General features: G+C 41.6%; 1 protein-coding gene across 8 annotated transcripts in view; it reads left to right on the top strand.

The window, feature by feature from the left end:
- PKIB (cAMP-dependent protein kinase inhibitor beta) overlaps positions 1 to 12,617 on the top strand; it is a 54,549-nt gene extending 41,932 nt beyond the window's left edge. For 6 of the 8 annotated variants that reach the window (XM_075145754.1, XM_075145753.1, XM_075145756.1 and 3 more), the window contains 2 exons: positions 6,697 to 6,871; positions 11,756 to 12,617. In XM_075145754.1, coding sequence (XP_075001855.1) covers positions 6,724 to 6,871; positions 11,756 to 11,841 — 234 coding nt within the window. In that variant the 5' untranslated portion in view covers positions 6,697 to 6,723 and the 3' untranslated portion in view covers positions 11,842 to 12,617. Of the gene's footprint in view, positions 1 to 1,905; positions 2,074 to 5,297; positions 5,376 to 6,696; positions 6,872 to 11,755 lie in introns of those variants that run through there. The other 2 variants (XM_075145752.1, XM_075145759.1) reach the window with 2 other exon arrangements.
- The last annotated feature ends 8,961 nt before the right edge of the window (positions 12,618 to 21,578 follow it).

Raw genomic sequence — 21,578 nt, forward strand, 5'->3', positions numbered from 1 at the left:
ACCTCCTGTCCATACCAGTGCCCTTTGATTCACTCTGAACTAGATGGAAACGTTCCTCCTTCATGTCAGTAAGATCTCAAGAAGACTTGGGCCTTCTTCAGTAAAAGAATTTGGGTACATAGGTGTGTTGGTTAGTGCATAGGATTGTCCCATTCTCATATATCTGCTAAATTGTAAATTCATCTTCTCTCAATTGCATTTTATATTGCACTGTGCTAATTCCTTTACTAGAGTGCGTTGTGTAAGTGGACTCCAGGATGCCACAAGCTGTTTGCTGCTTCAGCTTTTCCCAGTGGTTTTGTCAGAGTCGTTTTCTTCCACAGAGCTGGCAAGCATAGAACCAAATCCCTCGCTGCTTCTAATAAAGAATACAGTACGGACATTCGTATATGCTGGCTTACGTAGCTGTCAAGCTGTTGACTTGTCTGTGTCGCAGGAAGCGTTCGTGGGATGCTGGGGCAGCAGGTATCAAAGTCCTTTGATTTTTCTCTAAAGAATTCCCAGTTCAAAGGCTGAGGAACAAGGAGATCGGAAAGGTTGGAGGAAAGGTGTGGTGCATGTATGAGTAGTAACAAAACTAAGTAATAGTACAGTAAGGATATTCATTTCCTTGTGTGCCTTTGGCAATGCGAAAAGTCATAAATACAAGTTAACCACAATGTTGTAGTTGCAGGGCCTCTGCAAAGTTAGCTTTAAAAAACATTTCTAAGTAATTCCTAAATTATTCCTCAGGTATGTTCCCATAGGTGGGCAGACTTCTCTTGGATTTCGGGCCAGATGCGAATCTTAAGAAAGGATTTGGAAGGGTGGAGCTCTGTGGCTGAACTCAGAAAGTGTACTGTGTATATGTGGGACAGGCAATATTTATACATTTTGCAATAGGAAATGAAAACTCTGTGAGGATGAATGGCCAAAATATAAGAGGAAGAATTAGGTTGGTTGGTTTGTTTGTTTCCATTGAGCTTCGTTTCTTATTCCATAGTAGGGGACGCATTTGATTTCTTTCCAGCATAGCTGCTGCATTAGAGTTTCTTCCCTGTTGAATTGCGTTTCCTGTGAAGTCGACTAAAACTGATGTCTCTCATTGCTTTTGGTCACTCAGAGACATTTGGAAAGTTGCTTGCTTGCTTGCTTGGTATTGACTGCCTTCAGCTAATGTCATGTCATTTATTACTTGCTGCAGGTAGCTTCTGATTCAGTCGTCAGTATCATGACCCCTTCCCCTCTCTTCCTTATTTTCTTTCACAACAGGAAAATTGTACCATTACTTAGAACTGCTGTTAGCTTTGTAATGTGTTATTCCATGCATCAGAGCACGGTGCGTACTCAGGGTCAAACACAGCTCACAGTAAAGCTGTTCTACTCTGTACAGGTTTGTAGAGGGTGAACCGCACCATGGTATCTGTGTGTTCTCCAGAGGTGTAAAAACAGCATGACTAATAAGTTATGTGACTTTTTTTCTCTTGTCTTTTCCATGAGTATAATACTGGCTTTATGGAAGTGATCAGAAAATTCAACTGAAAGTTTCGAAGTACCAATCTGAGAAAGAAAAAAGTTAATCCCATTTCATTTGTATGGAAAATGGTTTCATGCCATACCATACATACCTTGTAATGCTGGCATGGCATGCTGGCGTAGCATACTGGCTTACACCAGTCCTTTCAGCTGCAGTATCTATACAAGTGCACACATACGCTTTTTAGGTACTGTATACAGGTGACAGCAAAAGTTAAGGTATATGTTGCATTTTGAGTTGAAGATTGGTGAGGTTTGTGATGGTCCTTAATACTTAATGAAATTAATTCCCCGTCTTCAACCATTCCTCATGAAAGCATAGGCAAGATTTATCTAGGAATTGGACTCACCAAGGGGCAAAATTCATCAGCTCCTGTCTTTATCCTACAGCTTTGGCCAAGGTTTTCAGATTCTGTATCCCAAACTGATGAGCGTCTGAACAACATGATCAAGATCTTGGACCTTCATTCAACGCTTCTGAGAGCACCGAGGCAGAAAATGGAGGAATGGTGTAATCTTAGTATGCCAGGCTGACCAGTTTGGGACTAGGAAAATCATGTATGGAAGCCATTTTTGCATATTATTAGTAAGGATGTTGCCCCTGGTGCAAGAGTGTAGAGTAGGTCATGTATCCAGAGCAGAAGAAACACACAAGACATTTATGTTAAAAGTCTGTCCAGCTGTGTACACTGCAAAGAACCAAAGTGAAAACCTGTTATACAATATACCAAATATCATCCCAAAAATATCATGTGTTATATGGGCTGTACCATCCACACTGAGGCAGAAGGTGTAGAAGGACTCAGACATGCTTCTGCACTGTGGATTTACTGAGATGGGATATAATTTAGTTTCCCTGTGTGGGAAAACAACTCCTGAATTTTTCAGAGAACATGCACTAGAGAGGCCATCTCTGTTGGTACAGGAAACCCAAATCATCTTTCTAACATGAAATAATAAAAGGAACTCTTGTCTCAATGTTAGCAATGTATCAAAAAAACTGAAAGCTAACAAATTTACTTTTTTTCCTGAGTGATTCACTTCTAACTTTTGTATCGTTAGCTATATTGCTTTTGTATATTAAGAAATGTGTGGTCTCTTGTCCTAAGCCCCAAACAGAATCAAGACTCCTGTGTTTGGTATAGATACGGTAAAGACCGCTTGCTTATCTTTCTGTGTGCTTCCCAGCACTAGGCTTACGAGTGTGTTACAAATGTTATTGATGTGAAAAAACATATAACAGAAATTTTTCTCACAAAAATTGTTATGTCAGTGCCCAGGTTACTGTTAGTCATCATCATAATCTCTGGACTGTCTTCCTGAAAAGCATTTTCTGTGGCCCAGTAATGCTTCAGGATAAAGCATAAGGATTACGTGAGCATGTATAATGAGAATGTTCCTATTCCGAGATCTTTGGGAAGAGGAGGCAAAGCCGTCAGGATGCAGCTGCAGCAGAAGAGGATGTGAAAGCATGGCAATGGCATAGCAAGGAGATGTGGTTTTCATCTCAGTTGCACCGTGGGAAGCACTTCATTCAATAAGTTTTCTGTTCTCCTTAGAAACTTTTGAACCTACAGGCTTTTGGGGTAAAGGTGCTTGGGGAACACTCATTACTTACAAGTAAATAAAACCGAACTAAACACAACTAAAAGGACTAAAGTTCTTTCTGAATAAAGTAAGATGGTGAAATGCATCTTACAGTAAGAGACCATCAAGACACAAAATCAATCAGTCTGGCTCTAAAAGTCCTACTTGGCTATTGTATTTTTCAAGTGTTTGTGAGAGGATTTCATGCTTTCCAGTTTGTTCCTACTAAGGGGCATTCAAAAGGAACCGTGTTTGGGAAGGGTAGCTTTCTCTGATAGTGCAGAGACTAGTTGTGAGACCTAAGAGAAAAGTTTTTGAGAGGAGAGAAGTAGCCTGAGTGGCAAGAAGTGACGTGTTTGGTCTTCCAGTCTCCTGCGTGGAGTTGCAACAATATCAATGTCAGGAACCTTCTGACATTTCCTGAGGAATAGTTTGTCCTTCCAAGCAGAACAAAAACAGTATTTTGTCTCTGTATAAGACAGTAAAAAGATCAGAAGAAAAAAGAGCTGTCACAAATACGTATGGTGGTGATTTATCTACTTCCTAACAGATAGGGTGAGGAAGAGACAGCGCTGACATTAATGTGGACCATGGCACCTGCTACAACTGAGCACTGTAAAGCATTTTTTCCTTTGATCCTCAACACAAGGTGTTTCAGGAGACTTATTTGTTCTTTTCCTTTGTAATTTACTTAAATAAATTCTTAACAGCTTCTGTGACTCATTTTCCCCGAAGAGGCTGGCTATGCTGCCAACAAAAGATTAGCTGTCTTGCTTAGAGAAAATCCCAGGGTAGTTTACCTGCCATGGCTTTGTCTGAGGACACTTACTTAAATGTCTGATAGGTGACATGGATTGAGTTTTACTTTTGGTTGTAGCCAGTTTTCACAAGCAGAGCATTTCCCTCCCCCTTGGACACCTTAGTGGTCTGTTGTGCATTCTGGTCCTGCAGGGATTTCAGAGGCGTATATGAGAAGATTAACCTAGTACTCCCAAAAATCCCTCAGCGCTATGTCATGGCCCAGTAATGAGCTGCAAAGTTAGTCTGGTGCCACGGAGTGCTACGTTTGAGCTATGGCCACCAGACTGATGGATAATGATCAACTGATTTTCTGTCTGACAGTTGTTCTATATTTGTCTCTGCACACCTTTTTAATCAAGTGCATAAATCAAAATTCACGTACATGAAAGTGTGTCAGACTCTGTCCATCATCTTCCTGGGTTGTCCAGTATTACGCAATGAAGGGAGATTACATCAGGGGAGAAAGAGGTGAGCTGGAGAGGAAAGGGAGGGATTTGAAACAAGTGCACCAGGTGGGTAAGATGAAACCGTACTACAGAAGACAGTAGTTCCATATAGCATGAGTTGTAGAGCAGATTTTCTCCATTTAAAAAGTAACCATTTAGGGACCAAAGCATCCATGTAGGAGCGAAAAGAGAAAAAAACAAGTCCACAAGACAGGTTTGAGAAAGTCTTTGGTGTGTTTTGATGTTAATGTCATTCTGTAGATCTTTATGTGAGCAGCAGACAGCTCACAACAGTATTATTGTCTCACCAACTAAATGGCTGAAATGAAATGGGCAGGAGCTGTAGCAACACTGGTATTTTGGCATTGGGAACAAATTTTAACAGCTTTACTAAGCAAAAGGACATCCTGAGTATTTTCTGTTCTGAAGTTTAATTTACAGTCTCTTTACTTGCTCTGGTGAGCATGTGGAGAAGTGTATTTAGGACACCTACAGTTAAGTAAATACGAACACCCACAAAAAGCCATGAGACTGTGTCTGTAAATATGGATTCATTCTCCGTATTTTGATATTGTCAAGTGCTGATCTCACCCATTTTAACGAATAAGTATAATGCTATATCTAACCGAGAATGTTGATACACATACTTTGTATATTTTCTAAAAGTTGCACTCTTGAATGTCCATGTATAGTTTTTATATTTTTGCTACTTATGGAAAAGTTTCATTTGGACTTGATCTGACTGTTTTCATGCAAGACAGGAACTTTCTGCTAAATCTCCAGGTCAGAACTTTCAGTTACTGACTTTGGTTAAAGGAGGTGGTTTATTTGCATGTTCAAGTTGTCTTTCAGACTTGCAGATTTTACTCATGCCTTCATTTCTTGCCAAGAGGATTCATTCTTTTCTTACAGAGTATTTAGAGATACAAAGAAGATTAAGAATATTTATTCTTATTGTTGGAGTGACACAGCTGAGAGGGACTTCGAGGCAGAAAAGGAAAATGTTCTTTGTGGTGGAAATGCCTGGTCAGCATCAGTAATCAAATTTCTGCCCCTCCCTTCCTGCACACCAGAGCAAGTCATGTTTGATCTCCATTTGCCTCGGTTTTTCTATTCATGAAATGAGAGCACCGATATTTCCCAACCTTAGCAGAATTTTAGAAAGGGGACTATGATGCTTTGCTTCTTATATGAACAACACTAAAATGATTGAGACTTCCCTTATCCAGTTCTTATTCTAAATACAGCCAGTTGTCAACCAAAAGCTGACAGCCTTCCATCAGATTGGTCTCTAGCCCCATCTGTATCCCTTCCCACAAAAAACACTGACCATGTTTACACAAAGAACACAGAACTACATTCATATAGAGAAGTAAATACTGTTTTTAATTGAGCAATTCATGTCTAATTATTAGAAATTACTCTGTTAATTATCAGAAATTATTGTATACAATTCCGGTGTGATAGTTTTTTGTGATTCTTAATAATACAGTTGCTAATGGCAGTTTTCACACACTACCCCTGTGTGCCACTTGCAGCTAAGTATCACCTCCTTCTGCTCCAGGTGTTCTCACTTAAGCGGGAGCCCTGGGGTGTGATCCTGCAAACACCTCTGTGCCTGATCCAAAGCCCATTTCGGTCAGCAGGAGTTTTCCTATTCAATTCAATGAGACAGGGATCGAGGGAGCTGAGCACTGTTGGTTCTATTATTTCCAGGATTCAGTTATTTATTAGATAAAAGTCACATGCACAAGCTGAGGTTAAACCAAACTAAGAAGGAGGAAAGGAAAAGGAAAGGAAAGGAAAAGGAAAGGAAAACAAAGGGTTTGATATCTGCAGGATAAAGGAATTTTATGACGAGTTTTAGTTTGTCGTTGTTGTATAATTTGCTCCTCTGAAAGGAGTTTGTTCCAAGAAGATTCTAAATAAGAATCTAAACAAGATTCATAATAAAACATGCTTTGCTTCATAGATACAGTATGACAAAATAGAGTTTCAATTCCCTTCCTAGTGGTTGTATGGCAAAACCACTTAAAAAGAGGGATCAGGTCATAAAAAGACATACAAGTGGCTGGCAGAAAGGGCTGTTGCTGACCCTATCCACAGGTTTGTTGTAGGTACAGAGCTGTTCATTGTGCTAGTCTGACGTGCAAATGGCAACATAAGAAAATGCAGAGATTCTTTTATCTTCTTCGGGGGGCACAAATAAAGCTTAATCACCTAGTATTGCAATATGTCATTTTTAATAACAAAAGACCCATTGGGCAAAGCCTATGGCTATTGTATTGTTGAGCAGGTGATTAGCATCCATCCAGCTGTTTTCTTCTTATGTTTGTTCCATATGCAGATGTTGCTATGAGGAAAGGAGTCAGCAATGACTGATGTGGAGCCTGTGATCACAGATTTTGCAGCATCAGGACGGGCAGGCCGCCGGAACGCCTTACCAGATATTCTGGGCTCTCCTGCTGGTGCTGGGACTTCAGATCTGCCACACAAACTGGCTGAGCTCTCCGTTTCAGAAGGTAATGGCTGCACGTTCAAGAAATGGACATTTTTATGCAGTCATCCTTTGCTTTCTCCTAAAGACTTCTGCCATCGTGCAGTTTTGATGTCAATACTAGTATTTCTTTCTTCATTAGGATTAAATTCAACCTTCCAAAGCAGTTACCACTTGTACCTCCTGATGAGACAAGTTAATTTTAACCGAGACTAAGTCTGCCATACCTACCCACAGATTCACTGTTCAGCAGCCTGGGGAAAGGTGCTGGGAACTGAATTCCAGTTCCCCTGAGGAAGAGCAAACACAGTTGCATTGCTGGGCAGCTTGGAAAACCATCACTCCAGCTATAAATTAGGGTCTACTCCTGCACTGAGATAACTTAGCACAAGACAGCAAGCTGCGCTGTTAATCCATTTACAGCTATCCTAACTCAGGTATATACATTAAGAGTAGGGTTTACAGTGATTTACTCCTGCTAGTAAGCTTTCAACTTTGCTACCTGAGACCAATGTCTTATTTTGCCATGTCCTTTAAATTGATAAGGTGCTCTGTTGATTTAGCACACGTCTAATCAACACCGGCTTTACATTTGAGTTCTTTTTACTTTCAGGGGGATTTCAGGGGGATTTTCAGATTCAGAAAAATCTGGTTTCTAATGCCTATGAAGTGAGAATTACAGGTTTGCCCTGAGCATGGGTTGCCCCTACTTTTTTAGGTTCTGATTTGGAAGTAACTTTTTCTTCCCATGCCCATCACTGTTGCTGCTTTAACAACTGGTGGTCCCATATCCAGGAGCAGCGATGGTGTGGGTGCAGCACAGCGGGAGGCAGGCCTGTGCTGAGGAGTTGGAGGGTCCATGAATCTGAACTGAAGGAGATTATAGGAGGGACTCCCAGGCTCGAGGATACATGTCCTGCTTGTACGTTGCCCGAAGCAATTACAGGCTGCTGAGTTTACAGCCTCCTAAAGCACCATAAAGGCTATGGGGGGGGCGGAATTCCGTTGATTACAAGTTTTTCTTGCTTTGGTGATTTAATTTATATTTATGTATTTGGGGTTCTGTAATCTAAACCCAACACGGGCCCATCGAAGGACTGCTGGGCAGGTAGAAAAAACATTTCCAGGAGGAGTGAGAAGGGACCGAATGACCACATCCTGGCTTGAACCTGGGAAAGAGGAAAATAAGAATCTGAATGAGTGCTGGAAGGAGGCATTACGTTTGCAAAAGGAAAGCGCAAAGATTTATGAAGGAGAGAGGGTGGACATAAAAACAAAAGGGAAAGACAACCAGGTCAGATACCCTCAGGCTGCAGGGCAGTAGTGAGGGGAACTGGGAGAATCTGGAAGAGCAGGCTGGAAGGACGGCGGGCACTGTGTCAGAGTTCATTCAAAGTAAAGCTGGGAGCCCTGTGAGTCCAGTTAAAACTCCTTTGTTTCGGGGAGAGATTTTTCCCTAGGAGTATGAAAAGTATGTCCCTACAGATTTTCTCCTTCTGGTGTGTGTGACTGGAGCACTGGAAATCCATTGCAAAGTACAGACAGTCACTTAACATTTAATGCTTTAGTTTTCAAATATTATGGGTTTTTTTTTTTATTCCAAATAGCTCTTCCGCCTGGCACAGTTCATGCACCGTGACCAGGGGTCAGGTTCCAGCAGGAGAGAATTGTTTCCCTTATCAAAGGGGAGGTAGATGTGAATTTATATTGTTATTTGTGTCAGGAGCTGTGGAAGTGAAGTGATCAGTCCAACCCACTGAAATATTCATTGCTACATTATGTGTAACTAACCTCAGTATTGTTTAGAGCAGTGAACCTTGACAGAGATTCACCATGTTAACCATGTTAAACAAAGCACAAAAGTATACCACAGCTGTAGATAAGTTCCTCGTGTTTGTTTCATTTTGGCCTCCGGAAAGTTTAGTAGTTAGAAAGAGTATACTTTTTAAAGCATGCAAAATTTCTCTCTTCGATCCCTTTTTTTCCCCTGGATAAAAATAAACATGAAAGAGTGAAAGTCTTGTTAAAAGAAATGTTACAGCACAGCATAAAATAAGCACTTAGCCCTCCAGACAGAATAATCCTCCTCTCCTGGTACCCATCCAATGCATTAAGAAGAAGAAATAAAAGACAGCTACATTAGTTTTAGCAAAATGTGCTGATGCTTTCTTACAAATACAAGGACCAGCGCTGCCAGGATTTGAAGAACAATTAAGAGCATGGAATTATCCTTTGCTTTTGGCATTGACATACAGCTGCGCCAGAGCGTGCCTGGAAGGAGCAGTTTCTGTTATCAGCAGTTTGCAGTAGTGATAACAGGAAATGAATACAGGATACAGTTAGGTCCACTCTGACTGCTTGGATGCTTTTTGGGTTGGGAATTCCACAAGTATCAGATGGGAATTACAGCCTCATTATGTTCTAAGTTAAACTTCTGATGAGACAGCAAGCAAAACGAGGAGAATTCATCAAAATGGAAAGAAAGTTTGGAAGTTCAAATGCTGTGACAGGGAAACTGTTTGTTTGTGAAACATTTGGGGCTCTAACAGGCATCTCTTTTTGCCTGTTTCTGGCTTTAACAATAAGTTGTTAAAAAAATGAAAGCCATTTCCAGCTCAGAACAAGGAAGTTGGATAAATGAGAAAAGTGGAGAAGATGGAACATGTGGCTATATAAAGTATGTCCTATATTTTTTCTACTCTGAAAGATTCAGTGAAGATTATGGGAAATGGTGAGGAGGACTCTCTCCATCTTGCTTCAAATTTAGCTAATGCTCATTGGATCATACATTTCCTCTCTTTCTAAAATGCTGTCAGCTGCTGTCATAGTGAAAGCTCAGGAACAGGATGTGCTAATACCTTTTGTCTGGCTTAGAAGAGAAAAGAGACTTTGCTTTATTCTTTATGAATATACAAGGATCATAGCTGTGTGATATAAATTTCCATGTATTCTGCAAGCCGCACTGAATTAATGTTCTCATGAGATGGACAGGAGAGATTTTTGCACCAGCCGTTTATCTCAGAGCCTAACTCTGAAATGAAGACCATCTGTATCCTGTCTGATCATCCTCTGATGGTCCGTAAGTTTTGGAGGGCTGAAACTTTCCACAGGTGGGCTGATAGGAGGCCATACTGGAACCATGTTAAACAGTTGATTGGTGTCACTGGTGATCCAAAGGTTGAAGAGGAGTCTGCTAGAAGTTTGAGAGCAAAGAGGCTATACTGGTCTCCCACATTTGGTAGTCTGTGTTAGGGCACCATTCTGCCAATAACCTTTATTGTTTGTTGAATTTTTTCTAGGTGACTGTGTATAACTCAGCAGCTTAGCACTGTTGCACACCTAAGTGCTACCAACTATGAGATTAGATTTCCTCTAACAAACTGTCTTCCTCTACCCTGTCTGCAAGACCCCAGTAATATTAGACAGCCAACCCCACACAGAAACAGCCAATAGAGGAGATTGCTCTGTCTTCCTTTCCTCAACAGTGCTGTGGTACGTAATGCTGAAGGGTGTCAAATAACTCAGTTCTTAATTTACCAGTGTAAATCTCTGAACAGACTTACAACATCAAGTGGTTTCTGCCAAGAGCTTTAGCTCTTGAATTGTGTATAGCAGTATATATTTACTGTGATATGTTGTTGTGGTTTAACTTGGCAGGCAACCAAACACCACACATCCACTTGCTCACTCCCCCTCCTGCATGGGATGGGGGAGAGAACCGGAAAAAAAAGTAAAATTCATGGACTGAGGTAAACACAATTTAATAGAAAAGGAAGGGATAATAATAACATCATATGGTATGGAATACCCCATTGGCCAGTTGGGTTAGCTGTCCTGGCTGTGCTCCCTCCCAGCTTCTTGTGCACCTGGCAGAGCATGGGAAGCTGAAAAGTCCTTGACTATATAAACATTACTTAGCAACAACTAAAACATCAGTGTGTTATCAACATTATTCTTGTACTAAATCCAAAACACAGCACTATACCAGCTACTAGGAAGAAAATTAACTCTATCCCAGCCAAAACCAGGACATATGTAGAGACCAAGATATGTAACTCTTTTGTCTGTTTGTGATATTTTACGGCAAGTCCAGGGCAAATAGCTGGAAATGTACCCCTTAGATTACGGCTATTAAAGTGGAAGAAAGTACAGCCAGATATGCTGAGCCCCCAAAAGCTATGGGCTGTCTTAGATTTGGCTATACAAACTGTTCTGTTAGCACTAGTAATGCCATGTGGGACTTGAAGGTAGTGTGAAAATGATTATGCTTTGCAAGGAAATCGAGGCAAGAGGAGTTCCTGTTTCTCAGTGAGAGAATTTGAGCATCAAAAGTGACAGCATGGAACTCTTCATCTAATGACCACACATGCTGGGGAGCTTTTACTTATATTAGTCATGTAAGCATTCAACTCTAGCCTATGGAAGAGTGAACTTGCAAATCAGAGTAACAAAAATCCCCTCATATTGTGAAGGCAGGGTGTATTCTCCTAGGTATTTCTTGGCAAAGAAGGTCAGCCAGATAACTGGCATGTTCATAAACTGTAATGTTATCTACCTGAAACCAAGCAATGCTCAGAGGAATGCAATATTCTAACTAGCCTTTGGAAATGACCCAGAAAAAAAGAATAACAATAATAAAAAGTTATCTCTAGTCTGTTTCTTACAACCAAATGCACATTGATCGGCATGTGCAAGGAGCAGGTAAATCAACACCAATAGGCAATTGCTTTTGGAAGATATCTCTGCAAGTTCTTTATCTTTCAAGTTAATCTCTCTTTCTAAAGCACCCATAAGTGTGGTAATAAAGAGCCAATTCAAACAGAGGTGATCAGTGAACCCAAATATTTGGCCACATTAAAAAAGCTGTGAGAATGTGTGTGGTAAAAATGTTTAATTCTGTCTTTTTTAGATGAAGGAGCAGAGGGTGGAGAAGTGCCATCATCCAAAGCCTTGCTGGAAAGTCAAGAGGCAGAAGGAAAAATCAATGATTCCTAACACCTAAAGACTGCTGGATTAATGAAACCCATCAACAGACTTTCCAGTTTCCCTGTGTCACCCCATCTGAAGTGTGGTAGCAACTTTAGCAGCACAGACAAGATTTTGCAACACACTTGTACCTAGATGACATTAACGTGGAACTACTGTTTTTTCTACTGTTGTCCTTCAAAACCAATGTTCTACACATCCAAATGGGAAGAGAATAAAGAATGTATCTCTTGCTTTGGGTTTTCTCATGGTTATAGTATTCGTCCTAACTAATCTTCTTTGACAGTTTCAATTAATAGACCTAGCAGATGTACCACCAACTAATAATTGCTTCAAAATAAAAATCCTTCTTAGTTTCCCAAAATAGCTTCTTTCTCTCTGACACAGAGGTGCGTTCACTCTCCCCACCTTAAGATGGTATTAAGTATATATTAGATTACAGACATTACCTGTAATTTATCTCCTGAGATTTTTGTTCTCATTAGACATATGTAGATGGGTGTGAGAAATAAAAAAAGAAACAATTTTTTTTCTCTACTCCTCCTGTCTCCAAAAGGTTTTGTAAACTACTTAAACACCAGTGTTTGTTTTCAAACTCTCTTTAAACTCTATTATGGCAGATCATCTCAGTTCTCTCAGTCTTATCAGTCTTGCCACTTCTGTCATTTCTGTTTTCAGGCTGAATATTGTAGCTGTTCATGTGTATCTAAAATAAAGTAGCCATGTTTGTAAGTGATTAAAATTGTTTAATCTCACTGTGGAAATTAAATAGCTATCATCTTTTCTGTCTTCTGTTGATTCCTTGATGATTCTCCTGTATGACAAGACTTAAAACCCCATAATACATACTTCCTTTATTTCATCTGGGTTTTGCTTTATTGTTTGCTGACAATGAAGATGTTTCAATCATTGTGATTCTTACAAAGATTTTTAAGCAAAGTTTTTTCTTTGCTGAAAGGAGTTGTTTTGTTATGGAGGTCATGCTCCTGAAAATACTTAGCATTCTTTCCCTTATTGGAGGAGACCTAAGATCCAGGTACAAACATGTCACCTTTACTGCAGCCTAGGGCAGCAGCCATTTACGTACTTCTTGAAACCTAACCAACACTGACAATCGAATGCTTTTATTTGCCCACACAATCTCTCTGCTGGGCTGTAGCCAGGCGGAGGAAGCATCTCTGATGGGTACATTCCACTTTTGACCGGTATTCCATCTATAAAATATTTGTGTATTTTATAGCTGGCAGAGAGCTTGTAAAAGGCCTCTCTGCACACCTACCATTCCTACTGTGCATTTACTCACACGCTGTCTTTTGGGGACCATTCAGTAAAGGATTCGGTTTCATCCAACTGAACGGACACTTAGTTTCCTCCACTTACCTGTATTCATTTAACAAGTGCAACATCCCAGAATTACTTTCAGGTTTTGAAAGGTGAAATAACTTACTCCACTGGAGCAAAACAGGTGGCTTAAGAAGGTCTGAGAGACTGAACTAGCTGACACTGGAGGATTAGAAGTTGACAATCACAGTGGAGAGGGACTCGGAGCTAACTGTATTTGTGGTACACACTCTTGTTCTGGGTTGCAGTCCCATTCTCATAGACCAGCCTCCTTTATAGCATCACAGTACATAAAATTGTTCAATGTTAAGAAGTTAAAATGATCCCATGGAAATCAAGTAGCTGAGTATTACTGAAACAGAATTCCTTATATGCTTTAAATGGAGCGTATGCTAAAGTGCTCTTCAAAATAGGTCATGGCCTATATTGAATTCTCCTCCTCTTGCACAGTTGCAGCACTGGATATATTTAGAATCTTCTCTTACAGAATACAGACACTTAAATTTGGGTTACAGGAATAGATACTTAAAGTAAGTATTTTGTTAGCCTAAGATGCTTTGAAGTTTTTTACTATTAAAATACCAATTACGAACCAGCTGAATTTAGCAAATTATTCATGTGCTAAACTCTCTATAAAAACCATTCCACAGCTATATGGAGTTAACCACTCACAGACATACAGCTTAGAACTAGTCACAGTGCTCAACACTCTGGAAAATTAGTGCTTACTTTGTGCTTGAGCTCTATGCACCTGTCATTGAGAAAATGCGGCATAGAATTTTAACAGAAAATTAGAAAAACTGCATAAGAAGTAAAGACTAACAGGAACATTTAAATGCAACTCAATTAAAAGCAGGATGAACTTTTTTGATCTATAATATGTGGGTCACATATTATACAGTCCTTATTTGCCTGTGTATTATCTAGTTGCAGATTAACCAAATTACAGATGCAGAAATACTTCCTTGCCACATGCATGTACAGTTTGCGTCTAAACAATTATTAGTCTAGGCTGCATTAGAGAACTCTTTTGTAGTTAGTTCAGATACAGAAGAGGAATATCTAGTTATGCCCTGGATTTTGTCAAATAAACCTTTCCAGTTCTGAGCCAGCTGCATGTTTCTGACCAGTATAAACAGAACCACAAACACTGATTGGTGTGTGAGACACTGTGCCATAGAAACTTTGGTCCAGAAGAATTTATTAGTTGTATATTACACTTGACTCAGCCAGACAGGGGCTAGCCCCTTTAGAGCTGTCTGGGGTCTCTATGCCACGCTGTCCAATAGTCTGGGGTTTAGGCAGGGTTACTATCTTAAGCACAGCTAACATTGGGAAAGCGCTGGTTCATTTTCTTGTTAGTATTTTGAAGATACGTAATAGTCGTACTAAACTTCGGCTGAGCCTGTAAAGAGCAAATTAAGTGCTTCTGAATACGTTTCTCACTGAGCCAGTTTATCCAGTTTCAACCATTATCCAGCCTATACCACCCTCCCCTTAGCTCAGCTAATGGGTTATTGATGACAGTGCATTCTCTTAATCCACAGGGTAACAAAGTTACGGCCCTGAATCAGCAGAGTATTTTAAAACATGCTTAACTTAAAATGCAGGCTCACAGAAGTCAACAGAACTACTTAATGCCTAAAATTAGGTACATCCTTAATTACCTTGATAAATTACGGCGGCAAACTTCTATTAAGGCTAATCTGGTATTATAATGCATTAATCCCAATTTCCATTCCAGCAAGTGTGGCACAGGTCATAGCATCTTTTTTATCAGCTTACAGCACTATCCTAGGCTTTTATAGAGCAAAGAAATTCATTTTAGTACCAGGCAAAACAGGTAACTTTGTTGTCTCCAAATTTTAGAACTTAATGAAGCCATTATTAACTCTTAGCCACTCCGCATATTAAAAAAAAACACAAACCAGGAAATACCCTTGTAACTTCATTGTGCATATTTAAAATAATTTAGGTACTTTGAATATACAGAAAATTGGCCTCAATCTTTTCCAGATGTCATTAAGAAGGTAATTTTCTTTGGGTCAGCCCTTCATCAGAAGCTTCATGTAAGAGGTGGATGAACATGCTGAGGCACATCTTTTGTTGCTATAAAACAGGAAAGTTCAATTTGTTATCTGAAAGGCAATAAAGGACTAAATAGATTTTGAGGTAGGGGACTGATTATTAGAATGTTCTCATTTAGAGAGATTAAGAGAAGTAATTAAGCATTTTTTAAAATGAAGCTTATTTGCTATGATTCCTGACACAGCGATCTCCACCTGTGCCATATACCATCATTCTGGTATAATACTGCATAGGCTGAGGTTGGATGGATGAAATGAGTGGCAAAGCAGTTCACAAGGTGGTATATTTTAAAAGAAATTTCCAAATCATTGATAGTAGAGCAATGTACAGGCCAGATCTAGTTGTCACTGAAGAGAAAGATTGGTTTTATACTAACTACAGTGTGAATTATATCTAACTTTAGTTTTAAGTCATGAGTTACTAATCATACAGAAAATTTCTTCCAACTCAGAAAGTGCATGAACAGAAATGCTTGGAGGCAAGGAGGCTAGTCAGTGGAAATTTGTCATATACATTTGCACTGTCCAAGACATCATATTTAGTTATATGGACCTACGATCTGACCCACAGTGGCCACTTCTCTGTTGTGCAGCTTTCATACAATGGTGATCATACAAAATAATATAACTGCACTTGCATTAGTTAAAAATGACAACAGAGCAGTGGCTAGAAGAGGTTTAAACTACACTTTACCATCAGTATTCCAAATACCCTTTATGTATCACACATACAAAGAGGAATACTTCAAGATTTAACAAATTACTTAGGACTAGTTCATATTCCTCTCTTCTGTCTGCTGGTGCTCTATGTGTGATAAAGCCCATGAAAAGGAACTGAGCAGAGATTTCTGCATGGAGTTCTCCACCGGTTTGGCACAGGCTGTATTTGCTGTGCTCAGTGAGCATAAGCCCCAGACCCATCGTGGTGCATGTGGGTTCCCCAGGGTCCATACAGCACAGGCCAGTGGGGCTGAGCCCACTGGGATCCCAGGGCACTTGCTCTGAGGTGGTTTGGGTAGAAATAGCAAGGGCTTAAACTGTCCTGCCATCTAGTGGGTTCCTCAGCCTGCCAGGTAGTTTGTGCTAATAAGTGGAGGGAGACAGTTTAAGAGACCTCAAAACCAGCTGGGAGGCAGCTGCTTGACAGCGCAAGTGCAAAGGGGGCATGAGCTGGCCTGGTGAGAGGCAGACTGTCTCCAGCTAATCTGAGACGTTCCCTTCAAGGGTTTTGCTAAGGGTCCAGTACCTTGGTGTCTCTGGGTATTCAGAAAGTTGGGTAATCACAAGCAGGACACGTCTCGCGTTGCTGAGAACACTGCTCCAATGGCTTACGTAAGCTTGGGAAAATAATGCCAGCTGAAGCTTCCCCACTCCACAGGGCTGCCATTCGGAGATGTGCGGCGCTCCTTCCCGCTGCCCCTTGCGGCTTACTTCCTCGCCCAGTCAGCAGGAGCGCGTCGCCTCCGGTTCGGAGGCCCAGACCTCTTGGTGGAAACTCACTCGCACTGCCTGGGCAAAGGAAAGATGCCGGGTTTGGGCACCGAGGGGTAAACTAGCCCAAAAGCATTTTCAACCTGTAAACTCTGTTGTAGAACAGGTGTCCAAGTCTGGCTTGCAGCCTACCCAGCTTTAGATGCCCGCTCTGCGATTTGGGCTAAGGTGCCAATACCGCCATAGATGACTGGTTTTAACCTTTTTTAGGGAGAGCTCAGTTTCGTCTTCCCCACCTGAAGCTGTTCTACTTCAGACAGTAATCAGCACTAAATGCTGAGAGCTGTTATTTTATTTTATTATTTTGGTTTAATTCCCTGTTCAGCCCAGTGGGGACCAGTTCATATCCCAAGATGGCCGGGAGCGACAGCAGGCCTGAAGGCCGTCGCTCCGCCCTGTCCTGTGCCACGTCCTAATGCCAGATCTCCGGATTTTAATGCAAGACTTACGTTTAATGGAAAATTGTTTTTTTGGCTGTTGATACAAAGCCTGGGTGCTGTGGGCTTTTCTGGATTAAACATATATTCAGCAACTGCCTGCCATGTAAAGGGCCCTGACGCGAGGATTTAGACAATCCTCACCAGTCCTTTATTCCTGCAACTCTGCTGTGCAGTGACTGATGCTGTAAATCCAGTGCTTATCATACAATGTACAGAAAAGCTAATCTGTAAGAGACTGGTTTAACCTTCCTATATACTTTTTTTTTCAGATCCCTTGGGCACGTTTGTAAATGATACATGACCAGGGTAAACACAAAGAAGGAGCATGTAATCTGCTGTTAACCCCCAGCAGTATTCCAGAAGCAGTTTTCTAATAATGCACCTAGTTTCCTAAGGGGACGGGAGCATCTTTTGCCCGAGGGCTCCGCCGCCGTCAGGCGGACAGGCAGGCAGGCCGTCCGCGGGCCGTGCCGGAGGCAGGCGGCAGCCGGGCACTTTCCGCACGGCGGGCACAAGATGGCGCCCGAGCCCGCGGCAGGCACACGGCCGAGCCTTCGCCTTCCTCACAGCCTCGCCCCTCTCCGCCCCCAGCTCGCAGCGCCTCGGAAATGACAGAGTTTGGGCCTCCTTCGGTATGAACCGTAACGTGAAAGAGAGAGGGAGCGGTGGCAACGCCCCGGCCGCCCGTGGGACGAAGGTCGGGGCTCCCCGGGGGCGCCGGTGGGACGAAGGACGGGGTTCCCCGGGGGCGCCGGGTGGTGCCGGCAGAGGGCGCCCCCGCCCTGGGCAGGCCCGGGCTTCAGCGGCTGCGTCCAACCTCTCCCGCCCCGACGCTGCCCCTTGACCTGCCCCGGCGACTCATCCTCCAAAGGGCTCGTAGACGCCAGAAGTCCCGGCGTCTTCAAAAGCATGGGGGAAACGGGGTTGAAATGTGCCGCCCTTTTCCCCCACCACACCCCCTCGGGCAGCTCCTGCTGAGCTGCAGCAGCCGGCGGAGAGCAGGCGAACTCCCCTCAGAGGCACCTTCCACACAGACCGCGCCGGTATCCATCTCCCCAGCTAAATAAGCGGTTTATTCACAATAACGTTACTTCTTGCTCTCCAGCATAGCTGTTGCTCCTGCACGCTCCCCGTTCCCCAGCAGCGCTTCCATGGCCCAGCAGCCACCCGCACACAGCTGCCCAGTGCGCCAGGGAGCCGGGCGTTCCCCAGCAGCCACCTAGGCCACCTCCAGCTTCCAGCAGACAGCAGGGGCTGAGCAATGGTATCCTGTGCACCACATAAAAAAAAGTGCCCTTTAAGGGAAAAACTGCCATACATGCATTCGCAGGAGAGCTACAGGTTTTGAACCTGCTTGTTCCTCTCACCAATTTTGTACACATCTTCTACTTTAATTGCTCAACAATCCCATCCCATTCCTTCCATCCCTCTGAATTTCTCATCTAACTCCATTCAAAGCTCACACCCACCTACTCACTTCCTTTCTTCAGTGCTCACCCCTTGCTTTGCTCACTTATATCTCCTTGTGCCCAACATCAACTGTTAGTGCTTTAAACACCCAATATAAGAAACTAATCTCTCTTTGCCTCCATATTCGATAAAATGAGATGGTAGAAGGACAACTCACTGCTATTCCTCCCACCAAGTACTGGGTAGAGATCTTATATATCAGACAGACTCATTAAAGAGCCTTGAGCCAGTCCCTGAATAGTCTTTGTCTTGAGCATTGAGAGAGGGAAAGCTTCTCTAGAAAAAAAATAGCATGTGATTATGCAAATAGACATGATGTTGCAATATAAGAAAGTGCTGAAATAAGTTTCTTTCAGGCATGTTCTTTCAGACAGCCTTTGAACTCTTGACTTTGCATCTTTTTTTTTTTTTTAACATGGGCTGTTATGAGTGGAGACTTCTGGGTAAATTTAGAAAGGATAAAATGAAATGCTGGCATGTAAGAAGGAGTATATTTAAGGGTGGGGGAGACAAAGGACAATGAGATGGAGTTAAAGGTGTGAAAGTTGCGCCATGTTTCCTTTCCGTAGCCCTTCTTTTAGTACAACAGCTGAGCCAGTTGTGGTTGCGAGCGAGTCAGCCTGCTCCTGCAACTTCCACTGGCTCTGGACTCTGGATGTTCTGAGCTCTGACTGCAGCACTGATCAGCTGCTCAAGAAAGTTTCAAAGGTCTGGAGGAAGATGCTATTAGAAGCCTTGTTTAACTATTACAAGATTAGTTAAGGATTTTGTGATACATAGAGGGTCTGGGTTATGTTTACCACTGCCACACTGAGGGGGAAATCTTTTGAAACATGTACACATGGATGTATAGAATTAAAGGAATAGTGGATGTATCTATACTTCCCCATTGGCACTTGCTGCACTACAGTCCAGAAAGTGGGTCCCACGACTATCCAGGCAGGGACTACACGCCTATTTTCCTTTCTGGGCATATCTGCGTCTTTTCCCATAGTAGACTCTGGATTTGGCAAAGTACAAACCCACACTCAGCAAGTGGGATGTGTTTTTAAGTTTCCTGGTTTAGACTTGCCCATTGTGACCATTTCATGTGATTTCTTGCATAATCCAGGATATGGAACTTCTCTGAATTACTTCCTGCATCATGTCTAATAGCTGTGGTTGTTAGCATAGTTTACAACTTGCAGGGATGAAAAGTCTAGTAAGGCAGTTTTTGAAAGCTGGTCAAGGGGTTAAGTCTCCTCACAGCTAATATGCACTTCATTTTTAATACAAATTTCTCTAGGCTTAACTTCCAGTGACTGGAGTTTTGTATACCAGACTGAAGAGACCACTCTTATTTCTGTTTCTCTGGGATTGTCTCCAAACAGCTGGATGACTAAAGTTTTCCCCAAGTTTGTCTTGGTACTAGTCCCTTTTAAAGCTGCGAGGCTTTAAGTTGCTCTAGAATTTTGTGTTCCAGGAATTTTACATATTTAGATTCATGAAAACTCAGAAATGACTCAACGCTGGGTCACAAACCAGTATGTAAAGCTGGGATATAGTTGCACTCTTGAATGAATCAAGTTAGGTGTGTAATTCTATCTAGGTCACCCAGCATGAGGTTTTATTTCGAAAGCGCTTCTGCCTGATCTGTGTCAGGCATTTTTTCATCAACAACAGGCCCATAAATTGATAATCTAATTAAATTATTTATCAAGACTGTGGAATTCAGACATTTCTCGGGGGTGCATTAACGGTCCCTGTAACCCACTGCTACTTTAGAACTTTGGAGGAAACGACTTGCTCCAGGTGAGAGATTCCAATTTAGAGAAGACAAACCCAGAGGAGTGTGGCTCCAGCTGCATCTGAGGGATCACTTCTGGCTCCAGCAGGCTGTGACTCTGTCCTGTCAGTCCATAGCTGAGTGGAACAGAGGAGGACCCTGGGAGTATCCGAATGCAGGTAGTTAATAAGCTGAGTTATTACTTTGCACCTGTTTTCCAAATTCAGTAGTTATTTTCTTAAATTTGTAATTCAGTGAAATAAAACTGATTTTACTTTTTGTCTAAATCTCAGCTGGTATTGAGAGTGATTTCAGGATGTTGCAGCAAATGGAGTGCTTCAGTACAAACAAACAGAATGAAGGTACATTAAGCTATTCCAAAAGTTTCTTAAATCCAGCCCTGCAGACTGCAAAGTTGTCTTTTGTTATGCTGCAAGGATGTAGTTTGAGATCGATTATACTGAATTTCAAATAGTTGCACTTATTAAGTGTTAGAGAGCCTCCATGGTGTATACTAGGGCTACAGAAAGAGAATACAACATTTAGAGATCACCTGTTCCTTTAATACTGTAAAATTTGTATTGATGATGATGAAAATCATTCCCTACCTTTGTTATAATACAGAACCCTTGGACCGTAATACAGAGTGTGTTTCTGCTCCACTGATATTCTCACTGGGCTGCTCTGAACACCAAATCTGCACAAGTCTTCCAGAATCAGTTGCAACAAGTCAAATGCAAGTAATCTAATCTCCTTAAACCTATGTGCTATTTTTCCATTTATGCACATAAGCACTATTTTAACTTCGTATGTTCAGCTTATTCATATGCCTTCTAAATTTTTCTGAGTCATTATTGCCGCTGAAATAGTCAGTTGCTTATTTATAAAACTGTATTTCTTTCTTCCTCAGTGTATGACCTTACATTTCCCCATGCTGAAATAGTAAGTCTGGAAAGCTGATTTCTTGTATTGATTTTACAATAACTAGACAGCTATTGTAAGTGACACCTAGTATCAGACATTTCTGTTACATTTTAGAGGATTTTAAATAGTTTTTCTACTCTTAAACACAAAAGAAATCGAAGACAAATACTAAAATAACCAAAGGCCTAATGGTACAAAGTTAAAATAACTGCTTCTTCAATAAATAGA

This window comes from Calonectris borealis, chromosome 3 (genome assembly GCF_964195595.1).
Source record: "Calonectris borealis chromosome 3, bCalBor7.hap1.2, whole genome shotgun sequence".
Classification (NCBI taxonomy): domain Eukaryota; kingdom Metazoa; phylum Chordata; class Aves; order Procellariiformes; family Procellariidae; genus Calonectris; species Calonectris borealis.